The 21,716-nt window shown below is 45.8% G+C and overlaps 2 protein-coding genes across 3 annotated transcripts in view; both read left to right on the forward strand.

The window, feature by feature from the left end:
• Positions 1–939: 939 nt before the first annotated feature.
• On the forward strand, positions 940–10,429 carry tcp11l1 (t-complex 11, testis-specific-like 1). The gene is made up of 10 exons (XM_083654938.1): positions 940–1,144; positions 1,894–2,054; positions 2,887–3,019; positions 3,490–3,610; positions 5,166–5,386; positions 6,219–6,355; positions 7,054–7,223; positions 8,107–8,288; positions 9,285–9,457; positions 9,553–10,429. Exons 2-10 carry the CDS (start codon positions 1,895–1,897, stop codon positions 9,774–9,776), a joined length of 1,521 nt encoding a protein of 506 aa, XP_083511064.1. The 5' UTR covers positions 940–1,144; position 1,894; the 3' UTR covers positions 9,777–10,429.
• A 3,848-nt stretch (positions 10,430–14,277) lies between these two features.
• LOC310793173 (homeodomain-interacting protein kinase 3-like) overlaps positions 14,278–21,716 on the forward strand; it is a 51,283-nt gene continuing 43,844 nt past the window's right edge. For both annotated transcript variants that reach the window (XM_083654930.1, XM_083654931.1), the window contains exon 1: positions 14,278–14,591. The gene's annotated coding sequence lies outside the window, so the exon portion shown is untranslated. The remainder of the gene's footprint in view (positions 14,592–21,716) is intronic.

The following is a 21,716-nucleotide window of genomic DNA, read 5'->3' on the forward strand; positions in this document are numbered from 1 at the left end:
TGTTTTATGGCAGTTGCCATCCTTTATGTTGCATTACCGCCTCCCTCTGGATTTATCCATCTACTGTTTCCCTACATTCTGTAAAACCAGATCAGTTGCTGATCTTCCTGTCCTCCGTCCCCCTTCCATGTCACAATGTCAAAAACACCTAGGCAGATGATAATTCTACCAACTTGCATGCTCAATGCTTGAGTAATGTCAAACTTTGTTGGTAATTTCAATGCAGTGTGTAGATGAACAAGCTCAACTAACATGACAAGCCGTATGGGAATGTAGATCGATGAGTCAGTTTATCCACTTTTTAATTTGCAGAACAGTTTACCTGACATTCATGCGCCCTCTGGTGTGTCATGTGAATGTGATCCATCCAATTATGAACGATTTTTTGCCAGGCTGCAACTGACTGGCAACCCTGAGGACAACCCAATCAACCCATCAAGTGACATCACTGATGACATCACAATTGCCATGAGTGTCTGTCACAAATTGCTGCATGGCATACTAGCACATTAGGTTTTGCCAAGTCTCACTACGGCTGGCACAGCGAGACTAGGTTTTTGCCTACTTTTCCAGGCTGCTGGCCTAAAATCTGGCTCTGTGACTCACAACCATTCCTCACAACCACAACCCCAAGGACAAATTACGTCATCAGTTGCCGGCAGCCAGATGACTACTGCAACAATTCTTTGGATGCCAACCGCCATTAAACACACAAGAAGAAGATGATGTTTACATTTTCATTTTAATTTTTTCCATTCCTTGTGCTACAAAAAAAAAAACTACTGAAAAATTCGATACGAGTAGGGGCTTGACTCTTACGTCACTTTAGCCCCGCCCAATCCCGGAAGGGTCGGCACCATTGTCGGCACGAACCGATTACCGAAGCCGAGCGAGCCCCCTTATCAATCAAGCTCTTTGCCGTTAACCCGTCCAGAGAGAGCTGCCACCTAAATAATATCGGATTTATTTCAGATTTCCCTCTTCTCCAGACGGAGTTTGGCTGTGGTAAAACCCCGTGTGAAGTAGCGTAAATAGCTGTGTCATAGGGCTTTGTTATTGGTAGAGAATCGTGTTCACGCTGAACGCCTGATAAATTGAGCTCCAGAATCAAGCTAGCTTCTTCCTCGAGGGTGACGTCAACAAGGTCAGTAACGTTACCTGACATAAGAAGGCTAATGTGCTATGAAGCTTTTCCCTGGAGTGTTTACTTCTGTCTTGGTCACCACCGCAATCTGAGCATCACACAGGCACACACACCAGCTAGTTGTTAAGATGATGTCATATTAATTGTACCGGTAATTCAGGAAAAACAACCCTGCATCTGATGCTGTTCACACTGTAACATGTAAGTTGTAACCCGTTATGGCATTACTAGTCTCTCCCCAGACTCAAATATTAAGTTGAATCGCTGCGCTCCGCATACTACATAAGTGAGTCTGTGCCAGTTAACAGTCACTGCTGGTTTTGAAGGCGGGTTGAAATTGAATGAGTGACAGGTCGTAGCACCGATGAGAGAGCAAATGGGCTGCGCCTCCCGTCGAGGCCCGTGTTGTCTGATCACAAATTCGTTACTGATTGGAGAGGACTGAAGCCATCGCTGGCATATGTCTGGCCAAGTGAACGGTTCCCTCCCATAGCCCTCTGAGGGAAAGTGTCCCAGACCCAGAGAGAGCTCTGCAGCATGCAGTAATGTAGTGTATCAGCGTAAGAACTCTCATGGGTCTGGCGTCGAGACTATGGCATTACAATCACCACGTATTGGTGTAATCTGTAATAGAAGACTAGCATGTCTTGACAGAAAATCATTGACAGAACAGTCATATCATGAGGCATTGATCTTCAAGCTAGATTTCAGATTTCATCATTTAACGACCATCCTTGTTTCTTCTCCAGCATGCCGAAGGACGCAGACCAGCCCGGGAGCGAAGGAGACAAGGAGTCGAAGGAGGAGAGCACGCAGGAGGAGGAGAGCACGCAGGAGCCGTCTGATCAGACAGTGAGCAAGAGGGGTCGCGCGAACACCCCCAGCCCACACCGAGGCGACACTCCACAGGGTGAGTAGTCTCTCAAGCGCGCTTCAGACATTAAGTTAGAACCGATGCAGGTGATTGGAGAAACACGCTCATATTTCTCCAATATTTCACCTGACCTACCTTTAGGTCGGGCCATCCCCCTATCATCGCTGATTAGTTCCCCTGAGTTTCCCTTTCTGTTTTGACCAAGTTTTCCCAGCTTGAAGTACAGACGTGTAGGCGGACACATTAGAAAATTGCGGGAGCGAACTCGTCTGTTTTAAGACTGAGACTACAGGGTGAGTGACAGACCCAACAGCCAGACAGAGCTGAGCATCAGTCCTGTTTTACTGTGTCCGATGCATCTTTTCTCCTGTCACTGTTTTTGTTCACTGCGAGTTCATGAAAGACAAATATTGGCGATGTGTGTCTAATCCTACAACTTTGTTTGATCTCCGTTTATGTGTCATTCCACTGGGCTAGCCTGCGACAAATGAATATAAACAACTCTGCTCTGACACCAGAAACCAAACCAGACAAATAAGACAGAGTTGTCATGATTTGCTGTCTTTTCCAATTCTTTCTCTTGGTCCCCTCCCCCGTTGCATCACAAATTTGAGTTTTAGTTTCTGGCTTTTTGTTAGAGTTGTTTATGCTCTTTATGCATTGTACTATCCTAGATCACAAGAATACAGACTTTAAGGCACACATTTTGAGTCGGTTTGTGCACATGAACAAAGAAACAAGAAGACATGTCATGGCTCCATTGAATGTGAATGCAAAGCCTGACTTTGTGGATATAGTGACAGTGCCCAGAGTGACTTGACTTTATATGCACATTAACACCCAAACACCCATCTTCCCTCCCTCGCAGCTAGCCATCACGGCTTTGTCTCTGTGGAGGAGTTGATGGAGACGGCTAAAGGAGTTACCAACATGGCTTTGGCCCATGAGATAATGGTCAACCAGGCTTTTCAAGTCAAACCTGCAGAACTGCCAGAGGGAAGGTGAGATTTGAACTCCAAGATTGGATATTGGAGGTAGGGCTGGGCAATAATTCAATGTCGTTTATCGTCTTTCAGTGGAATCATATTGTGATGTATGAAGATATTCTTATATCATGAAACACATTTCTGCTGTCTTAATTGATGATGACAAGCTAATTTTACTTAAACTCTCATAAAATGTGGTATGGTAGGAATATAATTTGAATATTTTTGTTTTGTTTGACATCACACCTAACATTACCGTTCTTGTACAGACATGGACATTAGTTTAATTATTTAAAGTGATTTTGCATACATGAACCATATCATCATATACGTATATTGATATAGAGATAAATCCTTATGATTATTGTGATATTGATTTCCACCATAACCAACCCAGCCCTGAACATATGTGTATATGCTCATTAGACCAAAGTGTGGTCTTTTTGAGTGTATTCTCTCTCAGTCCCTCCTGTGCTCCTGTTCAGTTTGGAGCGCAGAGTGAAGGACATCATGCACAAGGCATTCTGGGATTGTCTGGAGACTCAGCTGAGCCAGGATCCCCCGGCGTACGACCATGCCCTCAAACTGCTGGCTGAGATCAAAGAGGTGAGACAGACAGTCCTGCAGTCCAATATGATCCTATGTGTGTAGTTTGAGAAGTTCAGGCACAGGGCATCACCATGGGATACACAATACAAACTCCCTCCCTCCTTCCTTGGTCCCTCTCTCCCTTCCGTCATCTCCTTCCTTTCCTTCCTTCCTCATCCATTTGCTCATTTGTTTGTGCCTTCACCATAGACCGTATAAAAAATATGGACATAGCCACCGTGACATCACCCATTAGTTTGTGGATTTCCAAGCCGTTTTTAAGCCTTGCGTTTAGCATTCTGACCGTCGTATTTTTATTGTTATTATTATTATTTTAGCCAGACAGAGCCGCAGCGCCACCTGCTTTTGGTCTGTGATCGGCGAGCTGCATGATCACTGGATAGGAAACCTGTCAATCAAGCCCCAAAACATAGCCTGTTTTATCGTCTATTTTACCATAATGCGGAGCCAGATTTTTTAATTAGGTAATTACGGACGATTAATTGCCAAATCAAGTTGTACTTTATTGTCCACAAGGGAAATTCACTTTGTTAAGGTCAGTACAGCGAAAACAAGACAATATCTAAAAAAGTGATATATAAATGCGCAGGTTAATGGCTGAACTTGGCCATGCTGCACAATGGCTGCACAGCCTCCACCGCGCAAATCAGCCAGGGCAGAGCGTCCGCAGTTGGGCTACAGTTGAGGAGCTGTCGGGCTGACAATTCGTGATTTTTTTTAAATGCGTGTTTCACCAATCCGATCACGGCAGTTCATTGTATGTACATTACACACCTATGTTTTTGTATTGGTTGGTGAGCTATTTTCAATTATTTTTATTTATTCTATTTATGGGTGTCGGGGGCACACCAGACGTGGAAATGTCTATATAGGCTAGGACCTGGCTCAGATATGCATGCGTTTCATTTAGGAGAGAATATCTCAACTGTTATAGGCTAATATGTGGGATATGTGCCAAAATCTCTATCCGGGGCAAAAAACTTTTTCTTCTTTTCTTTTTTTACAGGTGAATGGGATTTCCCCCTTTAAAGATACTCATGAATTTCTACCAGTTTAATCTTTACATTAAGAAAAATATTTTTTGTATTTGTAAAAAATATAAAATATATATATAATATGCAATTTAGGCATATAATATTATGATATATTGCCAAATTTGTATTTTTTTTTAAAGACAAAGTGGAATACAAAACCTTCCCAAATAAATGATAGGCTATCATTGTGATATATTGATGTGAGAGGGGCTCTGAGGCCCCCCAGTGTTTGAGAAAGACTGGTTTAAACGAGTGAGTTATATGAAAATTCACCCCCTGTACATTTGTCATGAACGGTGAAATTAGCTATAGAGACCTAAACAGTTTGTTTTTAACCAACCATGCTGTAAGCATGTTTATTTCTGCTGTAAAGTTGGGTATATTAACGTGGGGCATCTATGGGGATTTGCTTGTAATTGCAGCCAGCCTCAAGTGGCCATTCGACGAAGTTTTTGGCATTTCTGCATTGACTTCATTTTTCAGAACCTTCAGTCACCCTCTCCTCTCTCCTCACACAGACCCTGCTGTCCTTCTTGCTGCCGGGCCACGGTCGTCTGCACACCCGCATCGACGAGGTTCTGGACCTGCCTCTGATCCAGCAGCAGGCGGAGAACGGGGCGCTGGACATCAGCCAGCTGGCCCACTTCATCGTGGGCATGATGGGCTCGCTGTGCGCCCCCTGCAGAGACCAGGACATCCACCAGCTGAAGGAGATCACCCAAATGGTGCCTCTGCTCAAGTAAGCCGAGACACTGACGCCCAGGACACGCTAGCGTGAGCAGCGTGTGTGCATTTCGGTGCCCATACTAACAGGTTAGAGCAGTCACACAGCGCGCCTGAGCACCGGCTGCGGCTCATCTAGAGATTCGGAGTCTCACCTATTTTTAATGCCGTTCGGCTCCTGCTTGCTTTACTGGAAGGCAGCTCCGCAGCAGCAACGCTGTCTGTGTGGCACCAACATGCGAGTGAGCCACAGCAGTTCAGTCACACACAGGTAGACGCAGGCTGCATGTCCCGGGTGTAAAGAGACTAGAGAGAGAGTCTTTTTACAGTAGCACCGGATGTTCTAGGCCGTTGTTTTATTTTTAGATTCTGTAATTTCATTTCAGTCTGCATGTTCTGGGCTGAGGCTGTATTAGAGAGCTAAGTACAGATGAGCTTCCATGTCCACAAACATCACTTAGTGCTGCTTGGGGAGGGGGGGGGGGGGGGGGTGATCAGAGAGAAGAGAATTGGTCAGGTCACCTGTCCTCATCCCAAAATATTTTCAAAATAGTCCAACTGCTACTAAGTAGTAAACACAGCTAGGAAATAATAGCTGTGATTCAGTAGAAAAGAGGGGCCAAGATGGCAGTGATGTATTGTACTGTATCTGTTATTTCATCTTTTTTCACTCCTCCAGCTGTCAAGTTTGCCAGTTACTCTTTCCCTTTTCCAAGTCACTCATACAATTTGCCCTAAACATTTGCCTGTGTATTATTAGCTTTAGTCTCAGACTATTATATTTTTTGCCGACACCTCTACAGCTCTTTCTATGTCTCTGACTCTATCGCTCTCCTTCCCTCTCGAAGGACTATATTCTCCATTCTGGACCTGATGAAGGTGGACATGGCTAACTTTGCCCTGAGCAGCATCAGGCCCCATCTGCTGCAGCAGTCTGCGGAGTACGAGAGGAACAAGTTCCAGGAGTTTCTGGAGAAACAACCCAGTAAGAAGGATTCATTAAACGGGTCATTGTATTAGCAAAGACGATGGGATTTCAAGCAAGACGGCCTGACTTCAACTCACTTCCTGTCATTTTGTCACGTGGGTTTTGCCCATGGTTTTCCACGGACACGGCCTCTTAGGAGACTTTCGGCAGGTCTGAGTCTATTAGAGTCACGTGACAATTTAGGAGACTTGCTGCTACCACTTGTTTTGAGAATTGGCGGAGCCAGCGGTGACCCATCTATAGTAATATAATATCTATGGTGTATAGTCATGGTTAATGGTCAATGATTGAACTGCCTTTACATCTCAGTCAAAAGAACAGACACTTTGACTACAGTACATTCCTGCCTTTTCTGTGTTTCTGTGCTGTCTATGAAAGGAGAAATTATGGAAGCACAGTAGGATTTGGTTTATTTGAACTTCATAGTTCTACAGAGCGGGCAACATCAGCAGGAAATGTAGCAATACAAAGATATATTCTGTTGATTGCGCATAGGCCTAATCGTTGGAATGTCCTTGACACGAGCAGCTAAAACAGTTTAGAATAATTACACTGACTGCTCGCTCTATCTGAATGCGTGTACTGTGTCGATGTATCTATACATCTATCTGGCGTCCTGAGGGATTGGGGAAAAACAAGGTTCTGCTGTATATCCAGTAATGCTGAAAGTGATCATATGATCCATTTGTTTACAGATGCCTTAGACTACACTGAGAAGTGGATTGAGGACACAGTGAGATACTTAAGAGAGGCGGGCGGTTCCAGTGGCGCTTCAGCCGACGCTTCACTGCTCCCCCTCATCGTCCATAACCAGGCCTACCTCCGCCTGCTGAGGTGGGACCACGCCTCCGTCCCCTTCCCAGAGGTAAACACCTGGAGCCGAGTGCACCAGCTGGGCGTACGCCTAGGTGTAACGCTACGTCCGACGTAGAACTCAAAGTTACGACTAACTTCATTTTATGACTAGTGCACCATGTAGTCTTAAGCCCTGTATGCGCTGCGCCTGGGTGTAACTTTTACGTCTGGTAATGGAGCAGGCGTAAAAGTTACACCAAAGGCGTACTCACTGACAGCTGTCTCATCTTGATCTGCGCTGTCGGGACTGACAGCTCTGTGCTGTCAGTGCCGTTCAGTCCTGTGATGCGGGGGAATCTTCTCCAAAAATATCGATCGATATGTGCTGTAAATGGACGTTTTGGGCGCAGGACCTCCGCTCGTCGGCGGGTTTTTAAAAGCTGATGCGTCGGAAGATCTTTCCATTTCTTCCTGACCGCAGTGTGCAGTCTGCCATCACATTCAGTACTGATTGCACTTGTGATCAAATTCCATGCATCTTGTTTGTTTGTTTGTGTTGGCGCTGTTAAATTTAGCTGTGAGAACGTTTCTATGCTTTGAATACAACTCTATAAGTTTGAGCTGAGTTGGAGCTGTCTGTCAGCTGTCTCGAGCTCGTCTGAGAGAAGTGTGTTGCTTGGCAACAAGCACGTATTCACGTGAACGCGCACTTCCGCAGCCTAAAGACCGGGCGCAGCTACGACCATGTTAAGTCAGGCTTGGTGCACTCGGTGTAAATTCAAATCACAACGTCGGGCGTAGCTAAGACCGGCGTAAGAGTTAAGACCTACTTTTTTACGCCCAGCTGGTGCACTCAGCTCCTGGAACCCTGAAGCCTAGCATTTGGTTTCCACTTTTCTCTCTCCACCCCTCTACCTACACCCTGCATCCCGTTCTTCCCCTTCTCTCTCCAGACGGTGTTGATGGACCAGGTTCGGTTCCAGGAGATGCAGCAGGAGGCAGAGCGCCTAGTCCTGCTGTCCTCAGTGCTGCTCATCGTCTACACCACCACAGGGGAGGCCATCTCAGGCCTGCCAGGACTGATGGATACGCTTAAAAGCAGCGTCAACGCGATGCTGGCAGACATGCACACACTGTAAGCAGTTAATGTGATTCCAAACACACATGCTTAAGACTCTCTTCAGACCAAGGACGTAACGTGAAAAAAAGAAATGTGGAATATTTGTTGATGAATTTACGCGTTCAAACCTTTCACCTTTCATATAAGCCCAGGCATAGAGGCTAGCCTGGTAAACCATCCGGTCACGTGAACTCACATTTGTTTTTCGTTCTGCACGACCGTCTGGCCTTCAGCCCAGGGAGGGCGTTTTCAGAAATTACAAAGTGCACGGTCCAATCAGGGACCTGTCTCGTAGTCAACAATGTAACCGGCCAATCAGGGACACCGCTGGCAAAGCAGTAATGATGGCTGCTCCCATGGCTTTGTGGCTCCCGAATCAACGAGCAGTAAGTCAACGTTCATAGAGTTTACACCATGTTTACACAGCCATGCAGTTATTGCAGAAATAGACAGAATAACAACAATTAAACAAGAACAAGAGTATGTACCAGCGGAGTTTCTCGGCGGAAAATAAGTTTTCGCTGTTCTTACCAGTGGATTTGGATTTGACTGGATCCAACGCTGATTGGCTGAAGGACTGGATTTGGCAACACTGATTGGCTGAAGGACTGGATTTGGCAACACTGATTGGCTGAAGTAGTTTGTCAATGCAGCATGCAAGTACTCTCGTCCACTGAAAACACTAGGGGCGAGCTGGAAGCCAGACAGTCCCGCAGAACGAAACAAATGTGAGTTCATGTGACCGGATGGTTTACCAGGCTACACATAGGCTGGAAATCATAGTGTGCAAGACAATCACGTGCTAGAAATTGGCTAGCATTAAATTCTAGCATCTTTTAAAGTTTTCCTGAGAAGAAAAATGTGTTTACGTTCTAATTTTCAAACCAAACGTGTATTTATCTAAACTACACAACTATTTTTCTTCTAATGTGCTCACTAGCACCAGCTTCAAAACTAGTGGACAAAAGTGGTACTGCTCCTCTTTAACTATGTATTATTGCCTGTCCCCAGGTCTTTTAGTGCAGAGGAGGCCTTGGCGACCATCGGGGAGAGACTGTGTATTGAGCTGAGTCAGCGTCTGAGCCAACATGGCTACACTCCGTTCCCTACTGACCGACAGAGCGTTCTGAAGGGACAGATCTCTGCCGCCGTCCAGCCAGACAACACTGTCCGCAAGCTGATGGGTAATAGCAGTGACACCAACGACATCAGCTCTTTGTCGGTCTTCTACTGCATCAATTCCTCACCTCTCTCATCTGCTCTCCTCTCCTCCTCACAGAATCTCGGGTCCAGACTTACCTCCTGGCTTCCCTGGAGTCCAGTCAACATAAGACCCCTCCTCCTCTCCCAGGGGGCCTGGCTCCGGTCAGCAGGGAGCTGAGGGAGCTCGCTGTCCGATTTAGTCGCCTGGTCAACTTCAACAAGCTGGTCTTCTCCCCGTTCTACCAAAAGATCCTCCAGGACATACTGGCGGCGGGGGAGAGTCCCGGCACAGAGACATAAACACTGAACTATGGAGCGGGGAGCAGAACGGAGTACAAGCGATCTGGTAATGGTTAAGGTTTAGAGCAGTGATACTCAACTGGCGGCCCGCGGGCCACATGCGGCCCGCGATGGAATTGCAAAAAAGTGCACCTGAATGCAACATGCAAGATACCCGCTGAATAAGGCCATGTTCAGACTAGGAGGCCAAATCTGATTTGTGAACTTTAGTGACCTATTAATTACTTTATCCAGATTGGTTTTATGAGTCTGGACCCTCCAAGTCTGATTTGTGTCACTTGTCCCAAACCACATATGGAGGTAGTTTCCAATCTGCTTTCGACTGATGTGACTTGAGTACGGACGCGCAGATCCACCAAATCTGATTTGAACGTCACTCGCAACTCGTCATCAAATGCTTCTGCGTAGGAAAACCACGTCACCAACGTACGTATTTACTGACGCCCACGTCGTTACCATAGCAACCCATGCAGATAGGCTGTTTAGGTCTGGCCACACAGATCCGACTTGAGAATCAGATTTGTGGCAGTGCGGACACACTCCCAAATCAGATTTGGGAAACCAATCAAGATAATGATGATTAATGACTTTATCAGCAAATCGGATTTGCCTGTAATGTGAACATGGCCTAAGTGTCCAAATGTTCATGTCATTCTGACCAATACTCCACTTCTGTTATAGCATTTCAGTCTGGAATATGGAATATCTTTCAATAATCTATGATTTAGCTGCTAAATTGTCAAATACCGCCGTCTGCTCGCTACCCAGGCACTTATGTATGTACTTAACCTAACTAACTATCCGGTGTGCACAACATTGTCAGACTGAACTCCGGCTGACACCCCAAAAACCTACAATCCGCTACAGAAAAATGTATATTGATTGTTTATTAACTGGCCCCTGGCCTTCTATCATTTCACGAAAGTGGCCCCCGGGCAAAGCAAGTTGAGTATCCCTGGTTTAGAGAAAGGGTGTGAGGAAGCTGGTCTGTAGCCCATGTTCAAACTCAGCTCCCTAGATTGTGCACCTCATAATCAAAACTCACCTAACGCTGGCTGCCATCTCAGTTGCATTCACTCACAGCGTTGCTTATTTTTTGATAACCTCAGGCCTCCGATTTGCAACCCTAAAACGACCGTCTCTCTCGCATTCACTTGTGTTACTTGAAAACATGCAGTATTACTAATGTTTAGGGAGGAGTGTAGGCAGGGGCGGACTGGGATTCTAATTCAGGCCGGGCATTAGATACCAAGCAGGCCAGGCCGATACGGGCCGACGTGCGTGCCGGCATCCAAAGGGCGGCGGCGAAAAATTTGGGCCGTTTGAAGCCCAATTTGGGCCGTTTGAAGCCAGATTTGGGCTGTTTGAAGCCAGATTTGGGCCGTTTGAAGCCCAATTTGGGCCGTTTGAAGCCCAATTTGGGCCGAGTCCAATTTTACAATGAGATGCACCCACTTTAACCCTGAATAAAGTAATAAAACCACTAGTAAACCAGTAGGCGGCGCCTGGCCTGCTGTTCAGTGAGTGGCCTGACTGGGGGCACCAACATTTTTTTTTTTTTTTTTTTTTTTTGCAGGCCAGGCCAGGCCAGGCCACCGGGCATTTGCCCGACGTGCCCGATTATGCAGTCCGCGCCTGAGTGTAGGTCAACTGCAAGCTATTGTTTAAACTGCAATTGTAAGGAATAAGCAAAAGCTGTAAACTGCAAAGTCCAACTGAACTAAATCAATCCAAAGCATGTGTGCTAGAAAGTAAAACAGAATGCAAGAGAAAACAAGACATCGTAAAACTGGGAATTATAAAAAGGCCTGTTCATGAAAGTGTTTTTCAGTGTTTTTTAGGAGCTGCAAAAGGTAAAAAAGGACTGAGCTGGGGACAGACCATCATACAATGCCTTTACATTTCATGAGTAAAATCTTAAAATCAATTCTGAGGTGAAAAGGTAACCCATGTACATTAGGGAGGCTAAAATAGCAGCAAAGCTGTCGCCAAAAACAATCAAACAAGAATAATTTAGATTACCATTTACTGTATTTTTTTCATTTCATGCCGCAAGGCAAAAAGGAAAATCAAAAGGATGTGTATGTAGACTCATATTCAGTGTATTTGCACATTGGATCGTTCTGGTAAGTTACTGTAGCCCAGGGGTTTTCAAAGTCTGAGAATATGGGCCTCTCCAAGACAAAGCTTGGAAAAAGGAGCCCCGCTTGCTCAGTTTCTGGATGGCTATGGGATCATGATTATGTTGTTTGACCCCCATAGACACTCAACAATTGAGCCAAGATAGCCTGATATTGCTTTTGCCTGTTTGACATACTTCAGACTATACCAAATAGATTAAAAAAATAAGGTCTGTCTGAAGGCATTTATTTGTTTCTGACTCTGGGAAAGTGGGGGAAACTATCAAATTCCCCCAAACTACTGTATCTCTTTAACCAAATCACACACATTAGGCTATTCTATCTATGAGATCTCTCCTTTTAATAACTAATGTACCCCCCCACACACACACTTCCATTCACTGAGCCTTCCCTGAAACTGCTTGGAGCCACCTGGTGAGGCCCGCCTCCCACTTTGAAAACCTCTGCTTTAGCCTGGCTATATCAGAGGAGAGGAAACTGATCTGTGCGGACTGAGGATTACTGAAGCAGTGAAACCAGACTGGTGTTGTGGACCAACTTGAATTGTTAGGTTTTTACATTGACTTAATTTGTTTTTAAAGTATTTTCACTTATTTATAATGGTTTACTTATTTATAATGGTTGGTTTATGATCGTTTGAGAATATGTACCTTTTACATACCATAGCTTTTGTCTTTGACACTGTTAATATACAGTATGTTTGACACACTCCGGCCTGTTAAATAGCTTATGGCTTGACTAGTTAGTAGTTACCATGGTTATAACATTATTCACTGACTCCATGCAGAATTAAGTCTCTTCTACTATTAGCAATATGTATTAATTGAGTCACATAAATCTACATGTCAATAAAGCATTGTTCCCTCCCACAATGCAGAGCTAGTTATTTATATTTAACCTCTAAGTCTTGTAAATACTTTTTCCTTTGGTTATCTCCAGATTTGTTTTCACAGGGTAAGGGAAGGGATTTCACAGGAAAGCGGAATGGTGGGCATAAATAGACTTAATGAATTTAATGAGAATTCCTGTTACTTTCATGTGATGCTCAGATGGAAACCATCATCACCACCATCAAGATCACATAGTCATAGTCCAGACATGTCCAAAGTCCGGCCCTGGGGCCAATTGCGGCCCACGGACTGATTTTAAGTGGCCCTTGTCTTGTCACTCAAAATATACTATATGTGGCCCTCCACACAGTATTGGTTAATCAAGCAAGTTCAATTTGCATTTTTTCCCTTCACCTAACGATGACAGCACTATCATACAGTTTGTACAAGCATCAAGTAGGAACAGCACATGCAGAACTAATGTTTTCAGATGGTAAACAAAATCTTTCAAGTACATTTGTATGTGATTTTTTATTTTATTTTATTCATAACCCATATGATGTGAGAAACACCAATGGCATTTTCACATTATCTAATCTGGCCACCAATCAAAAAAGTTTGGACACCCCTGGTCCAACTGACTACTGAAAGTACTTGCCTCCACTACACATACTCCAACAGGTGGCGCCAGAAGCCCGTATATTTGTAATATAATTGGTAGGCACGCATATGCAGGGGTGAGGGATCCAAACTAGTCACCTTTTGGTGACAGTCACCTTTTTCATCCCAACATAGGATGCTTAAATTAATGATTTTTAGTGGTTTTGTGCCTGCCCTGGTAGATCTGTCACCTTTTTCACTCTCCATGAGTTTGCATCTCTAATCATAATATAGCCTATAGCGTTACATAACTGCCACCTAATGTGACACCAACAAAAGGGTAGGTAAACCTAGAGTCGAAGAGTTGCGACATCTCCATTCACTCCAATGGACCAGTTTTTTTACTCTCGAGTTCCAGGAAGTAAGGTCCTGGATTGCAGCACTGCCGAGTTGCAGCAAAATGGACAGTTTGTGTTGTACTTTGAAAGTTTTTTTTTTCTTGAAACAAACTGTACATTATCAGCTTTATTTTAGCATGCAAAAGTAGCGCGAGACCCATTCCTGGCTGTTCATTGCCTAGTGCTACTAATGAGTCTCGCATTTTGGTCCTCCGCTGAAGCCACTCTCTCTCTAGACTAGGGGAGTCGGGGACACTATAGGTAGGTAAACCATTATGAAGAATATTTACTTCACAACTGATAACATTTTATTTTTTACCTGTAGCCTACTGATTATGTAAAAAAAAAAATAGAGGGGGGGGAAACAATTTTCAAATAAAAAATGTGACATGCATGTGTTTGTCACTCTCTCTCTCTCTCTCTCCCTCTCTCTCACACACACGCACACGCGTGCGCGCATACACACGCGCACATTCCACACATGCGGAGAAGCAACAAGCCATTGAGGCGGCAGCAGCAGCAGCTAGCCGCAGCAGCTCTCTCGGGTACGAGGCGTATTACCATGTAAAAGTTTACAAACACGGATTCCTCCATCTAAGTACAGACAAGAGACGTTATTTGTAAAACCTGGAACGGCTGTCGAAACCACAGGCCATGGCTGGCCTTTGTAATAGCTAATTATTGACGATATTTGGAGCTTGAAATGTGCGAAAAGTGGCTCTGTCTCTTCTCGTCGTTGTACAAGATGGCAGCATCGTTGCAGGATGTGACTGTGGTGTGGATCCCCATCGCTCGTCTGTTCCCTGACGCCAAGGACGATATTACGCCTTACTGCTCTTACTAAAGGTGGGTGTCATCACCCGAGGCAACTTGTTGCCAAACATGTTTTCTGTAATACGTGTTTATTTGTGTCTTGTGTTATTTTAACAGCGAAATGACTGCTCACGGCTAGCTTGTTTGCTAAGCTAGCCAACTTCAGTTTGTTCCCCCTGCCACACAAGCTAGGCTTTAGCTGCAGGCTATTCAGTTACCATGGATGTATATATACACGGTAACGGTATTAGCATAAACAAGAGCATATACTAGAATATAAGAGCGTGCGGTTGTTCGTGTTTTGATGTTGGGTATGCCTGTTGGAAGAAGTTACCGAGGAAGGAGTTGGAACTAGGCTGATCTTAGAAGCTAACTGCATTAACGTTATGCAACACAACACTTCCCTCATAACGTTAGGTCTCGCTAACCTAAAGCTAAAGCTGAATTTATTTAGCTAATTTACACCTCTCCCACACAACACAGCTATTATTAGTTAGCTACTACCAGTTCCATTACTGACAACAGAAGTTTCAACAGGTGTCCTGGCTGTTATTACCCTTCCCCCAAACACACACACACACACACACACACACACACACACACACACTCTCTCTCTCTCTCCCCCCCCCCCCCCCCCTACCCATATGTTGAGTGTCACCTAGATTGATCAGTGACAAACTGCATGTACAGCTGGCATTCTTTTACAACTGAGATGCACCACAAACAAACATGTTTCTGTGTCATGGTTCCTCATTTCAGGCTGGGATCTCTTTGCCCTGTGGGGTATCAGGCTACCTACTTTGGCAGTGAGGTGACAGAGCAGCGGGTATCACAGCTGTGTCTGTTTGTTTGGGTGTCCTGTCCATCAAGGACTGATGGCGGGTTTGACACCTTGGAAACAAACAGGGGCTGAAACATGTGCAATATGGTGCTAGTGTTTTCCTTATGTCATGTGGACAGTGACTTTTTAAATATGAAACTTTATTAAGTTATCGTCCATGTTGATTTTTTTTTTTAAATCAACCTCCCACTGCGGGATGTGAATGAAAAATGCGTTCTCCATTGTGGACACAATGATCTTTCCTTAGCAATGTCTGGATCTTAGTATCTTTCTAGAAACAAACATTGTCTACATGCAAGGATTCTACATCCAATTAACATGTCTGTATTTTTTGACAATCAGAAGCTCACATTCTGTTGCCACAGAAGTAGTCAACTCGGTTCTGCACTGCCTGCCATTAATACTGTTCCAAATTGGATAGTTATCCAGACAGAGCTCAGACAGAGTTTTTGCGTGGTAGAATGAACATCATATCAGTAGTTGTTTATCTGCTAAAATATGTGGTAAGCACAGTGTAAGGAAGCTTATGTGCTTGCCTTGGGTGAAGTGTGAAGTGTGCTGGATCGTAGGTAAGGGCTCACGGGCAGTGATCGGTCAGAACCACAGAGATGTCTTTTCAGGCTATCTTTGTTGAATATCAGGCAGAAGCAGTATACATCGTATACAGAAAGGGAAACAGGACCAACAATACATATCATAACAGAACAACACCTTGTTATATACCCCCCCACATTTGGTGTATGACATCGTTGGTGATGTCACAACGTCCGGGGATGTATGACCTCATCGGTGACCTCATAAAGTCACGTCTGCCATTAAAGTCAGCCTAGACCGACTGACATCGCTGATGCCCTCACAGGTGAACTCTGACATCATCATCGATGATGTCACGGCGGTGTCATCATCATTACGTCGTTGGCGCGTTGGTTCGTGGGCGTCAATTGCCCCGAGAACAGGCCTGATGGTGGGCCATTACAGACCGTTTTCTACACACAGCTAGTAAGAAAACATAACACCAGCCATAGCCAGTAGCTACTTAGTAGTGAAGGGTTTTGTATTTGCACAGCTTTTTTCATGTTGACGTTCAGACACACCCCTCTGCCTGTCTGAGCCTGTGTGACAGCATGAATAGTTGGGAAGGCCACTGGCTCTCAGGAAGTCTTCATGTGGAACGAAACACAAGACAGTGAGTATGTGAGAGAAAGTGAGAGACACAACACAGGTTGTGCTCTTCTGTAATGATGTGGTGCTGCTAAAACAGGTAGGTTGTTTGTACTGTAACATGTAGCCTAATAGCCCCTTTCACACAGCCTGTGAAAGTCGCGATCGTTGTGGCGTCCTGTTTAAAATTGACAAGGATGGAATGGCGTGTCATTTTATTACGACTTTCAGGAAGTGTCAGGCTTGGCCTCTAAAGGGGCTGATATGTTCTCTGAGAGACTCATTGTGGTGTATGATGCCATGCTGCAAGGGGAGGGATGGAGCTGAGAAAGAGGTAGGATTCTGCAAAGTTTGATATTATGTGACTCAATAAAACGGACGTTGCATACGTTGTCTGTAAAATGTCAGTGAGTTACAGAGCAACTCTTATCATGCGGCTGTAGCAGCTCCCCCTGGGGTTCTGCTTGCTTTGCAGTTCTACTTTATGTGAAACTGACACTCCAGTGTGGTGTGCAGGGACAGGCCAGCTATGCAACGGGATTCCCCCCCCCCATCCCCCGCTCCTGTTATAGTAGGCCAGTTCCCCTTTCTACTAAGGCTGACATCCCCCCTGCTCCTGTTACAGTAGAGCCCTTTTCCCACATGCGTACCGGAAAATTACCTGTAAGTCAATATCGGACATTTCCCTGAATTTCCCTTCACACCTCTGCGTTCGCAAGTGAGAATCTAGTCGTCAAATAGCCGGTATGTTGGGGGGTGGGGTGGGGTGGGGTGCGGCGGAGCGGGCGGGGGGCGGGGGGCGGAGGAGAGTGGCCTGGGGTCTGTGCTGCTGCAGGCCGCTGAGGCCAGTCAGAAAAAAACAACAAACACACATGGAGCCGGCGTCCACTCTTTTGATAATATTGCTGACGCGCTTTTTCCTCAAACGTAGACAGCGACGCAGACAAATTAAGGCAAAAATGGAAAGGGATATACGTGCGAACAGAAACAGATTCATGTTCGCAAAACTCCTATAGCAGCAGTCTTCTCCGCTCAACATCGTGCAGAATATGAAGATAGACTAAACCGGGGACAGATCATGACAGTGTTATGTACCTCTGCGCTGCTGCGTGAGACTAGAGCCGTCTGGAAGCGAGAGAGACCAGGAGGGAATTTATTTTGGGAAGATGCTCTGAGCAATTTTGACGACGTGGAATGGAAGCGTCCGTTCGACTACGTGCTGAGTCTGGTCCGACCCGCACGCAAGATCACCCGGTGGCGAAAACCACTGGAAGCGCGTTTGCGACTGGCAATAGTCCTTTGGTGGTACGCAACACCAGGGGAATATCGAACAATCAGCTGTGTATTTGGTGTTGGACTGTCTACTGTGTGCATTGCAACCTGGTCCGCGAAGTCACAGCCCACTGATAGCGGAAAATGACTGGACCCCTTTCTCACCTGTCTGTCTATCGCGGCATACCGCTCTTCTGACTTGCTCAAAACTGGTGAAATGGCCGCGACGACGGGGTGGCGCTTATACCGGCACGGCGCCTTTCCCACATGCAGGCATTTGACCACGTTCCGGTCATTTTGCGGTACAAAGCGCATGTGGGAAAAGGGCTTAGGCCAGTTCCCATTTCTACTAAGGCTGACATCCCCCCTGCTCCTGTTACAGTAGGCCAGTTCCCCTTTCTACTAAGGCTGACATCCCCCCTGCTCCTGTTACAGTAGGCCAGTTCCCCTTTCTACTAAGGCTGACATCCCCCCCGCTCCTGTTACAGTAGGCCAGTTCCCCTTTCTACTAAGGCTGACATCCCCCCTGCTCCTGTTACAGTAGGCCAGTTCCCCTTTCTACTAAGGCTGACATCCCCCCTGCTCCTGTTACAGTAGGCCAGTTCCCCTTTCTACTAAGGCTGACATCCCCCCTGCTCCTGTTACAGTAGGCCAGTTCCCCTTTCTACTAAGGCTGACATCCCCCCTGCTCCTGTTACAGTAGGCCAGTTCCCCTTTCTACTAAGGCTGACATCCCCCCTGCTCCTGTTACAGTAGGCCAGTTCCCCTTTCTACTAAGGCTGACATCCCCCCTGCTCCTGTTACAGTAGGCCAGTTCCCCTTTCTACTAAGGCTGACATCCCCCCTGCTCCTGTTACAGTAGGCCAGTTCCCCTTTCTACTAAGGCTGACATCCCCCCTGCTCCTGTTACAGTAGGCCAGTTCCCCTTTCTACTAAGGCTGACATCCCCCTGCTCCTGTTACAGTAGGCCAGTTCCCCTTTCTACTAAGGCTGACATTCCCCCCGCTCCTGTTACAGTAGGCCAGTTCCCCTTTCTACTAAGGCTGACATCCCCCCTGCTCCTGTTACAGTAGGCCAGTTCCCCTTTCTACTAAGGCTGACATCCCCCCTGCTCCTGTTACAGTAGGCCAGTTCCCCTTTCTGCTAAGGCTGACATCCCCCCTGCTCCTGTTATAGTAGGCCAGTTCCCCTTTCTACTAAGGCTGACATCCCCCCTGCTCCTGTTACAGTAGGCCAGTTCCCCTTTCTACTAAGGCTGACATCCCCCCTGCTCCTGTTACAGTAGGCCAGTTCCCCTTTCTGCTAAGGCTGACATCCCCCCTGCTCCTGTTATAGTAGGCCAGTTCCCCTTTCTGCTAAGGCTGACATCCCCCCTGCTCCTGTTACAGTAGGCCAGTTCCCCTTTCTACTAAGGCTGACATCCCCCCTGCTCCTGTTACAGTAGGCCAGTTCCCCTTTCTACTAAGGCTGACATTCCCCCCGCTCCTGTTACAGTAGGCCAGTTCCCCTTTCTGCTAAGGCTGACACCCCCCCACTCATGTTGCAGTAGGCCAGTTCCCCTTTCTGCTAAGCCTGACATTCCCCCTCGACTACTGTTGCAGTAGGCCTAGTCCCCTTTCTGCTAAGGCTGACATCCCCCCCCCAACTACTGTTGCAGTAGGCCTAGTCCCCTTTCTGCTAAGGCTGACATCCCCCCCCCCCCCAACTACTGTTGCAATAGGCCTAGTCCCCTTTCTGCTAAGGCTGACATCCCCCTGCTCCTGTTACAGTAGGCCTAGTCCCCTTTCTGCTAAGGCTGACATCCCCCCTGCTCCTGTTACAGTAGGCCAGTTCCCCTTTCTACTAGTCCCACGTGGTCAGACCCACCGTCGACATCAGCAAGCTTACAGCGACGGAGTATCTGAATCACAAGAGATTTCCGGTGCTCCGTCCAGATGCTGGAAGCGAAATCTGGTTGGCTGGGCTGTGACGGAATTTACGTCATACAGCGCGTCATACCGCGCGCCTCCCATATTACAGTCCGGCAAGGAAACATGTTCAGTGGAATGAATAAAAGTAGTAGTACTAAATAGAGCTGGGTATTGGTTCAAATTTCAAGAATCGATTCGATTCCGATTCACAAGGCTGCGAATCGATTAATCCCGATTCGATTCCGATTCGATTAATTTCAATATCGATTTGGTTAGTGATACCAAAACGTGTTTTTTGAGCTGTAACCTGAATTACATGACTGTCCTGTGTAACACAGGGGTTCCCAACCTTTTTTGTGCCAATTAGATACATGGGGAAAAAAAGTTGCGGACCGGTTGTCAATTTTAATGGTTTTAGTTACACATATATTTACTCACCAGGTGGTGACAAAGGGTAAATAACAGCCTTTTCATCTGTCAATAAAGACACTTTCACAATTATGCACAGTGATTTGATTTCAGCCTATATAATTTCTAAAAGTAGATATTAATGATCAAACATTTCCATTTATGTAGCCTACAGTATTTATGTTTTTGTTTCAACTACAAACATAAATAAATGTCAACTTGAAACTATGTTTCAACTACCACACACAGCATAATATTTTAGCCCATTTATTTAAAAAAAAATCGATCTCTGGACATATGAATCGATATCAAAGGATTAAAATAAAAATCGGAGAATCGATTTTTTAACCCAGCTGAGCCCTAGTACTAAAAAGTAGCGATCGGCTGTCTTGCAGGAAGAATGAGTGGGCAAGATAATTTAACGGCTGCGCAAAGAAGGCAGCCAAAGTTTTCAGTTTTAGTTTAGTTAGTTTTAGTTTACCGGTAGTTAGTTTAGGTGGGCATTTGAGCCATTTCAATGAATAAAGTCCATGTTTTCACTCAGGGTCTATTTAGCTGTTGCACACATTCCGAATGCACCGCCCACGAGGTCCGTGGTTGGTCAATTCATGTCTGTCACACATCCTTTTTTGTCTTGGGGGGCAGGCGTTAACCACTTTTGAGAGTTGTGTTCCAGACGTAGATATCATCTATGTGAGACTACAGTAGGCCAGTTCCCCTTTCTGCTAATGCTGACAGCCCCGCCTACCGCCCCATCCCCCCATCCCCCCCGCTCCTGTTACAGGCTAGTTCCTCTTTCTGCCAAGCCATGTGTACTCGCTTTGACAGCTTTTATGACTGCTTTATTTAGACCATGGCATCAGGGGGAAAGATGGCGATGGGGAAACATCCCCAGCTTGGCCTTTCCCAAAGTTTAAGCAGTGGATAAAAGCAAAACACTTTTTGACTTTTGCGTTTGACCACTCTATTTCAATCTCATTTGAAATCCCACAGCACATCCTGTTTTCATTTCTACAGGTTGGTCTGGGTCATTTCACATTGTCTGTTGTCATTTTAGAGACATAGGTAGGGTATTGATGCAGCAGCCTGCCTATTTCAGTGAAGCATTTTGTTGCCACTTCAGTATGACATTATCAGCCTAAAAGCCTACTTGAGTTGTCATCGGTATGGATACAACGATGAACCAAGAAGCCGATATGAATGTTTTGGGGTGAGTCATTCATTCATTCAGTGGATAACGGTGATGTCAGTGCCAAACTTGGGCTGTTAAAACGGTGATGATGTCATCAGTGATGCCATCAGTGATTATGTCATCAGTGCCAAACGGGCTGTTGAAAGATGTAGTTTCCTCGAATGGGCTTGAGTTGCATGAGGTCGCATGGTTGCTCCATGACTCATGTGGTCCTGGGCTGAAGTTGCCCGCTCTTGTTTTTTGTTAAAATTGGCTAAGTGGTGTCTGTCTGTGGCAGCAATGTGTGTCACGATTGTGATGTCATCAGTGATGTCACTCTGTGGCAGCAATGTGTGTCACGATTGTGATGTCATCAGTGATGTCACTCTGTGGCA

This window comes from Poromitra crassiceps (genome assembly GCF_964638095.1).
Source record: "Poromitra crassiceps genome assembly, chromosome: 18".
In the NCBI taxonomy this organism is placed as follows: Eukaryota; Metazoa; Chordata; class Actinopteri; order Beryciformes; family Melamphaidae; genus Poromitra; species Poromitra crassiceps.

What these genes read in the sequence shown, in the direction of transcription:
- tcp11l1 (XM_083654938.1), top strand. Translation starts at nt 1,895, where the DNA reads ATGCCGAAGGACGCAGACCAGCCCGGGAGCGAAGGAGACAAGGAGTCG. An exon ending in GCAGAACTGCCAGAGGGAAG is followed by an intron (nt 3,020 to 3,489) that starts GTGAGATTTGAA and finishes GCTCCTGTTCAG; the next exon opens with TTTGGAGCGCAGAGTGAAGG. An exon ending in CTGGCAGACATGCACACACT is followed by an intron (nt 8,289 to 9,284) that starts GTAAGCAGTTAA and finishes GCCTGTCCCCAG; the next exon opens with GTCTTTTAGTGCAGAGGAGG.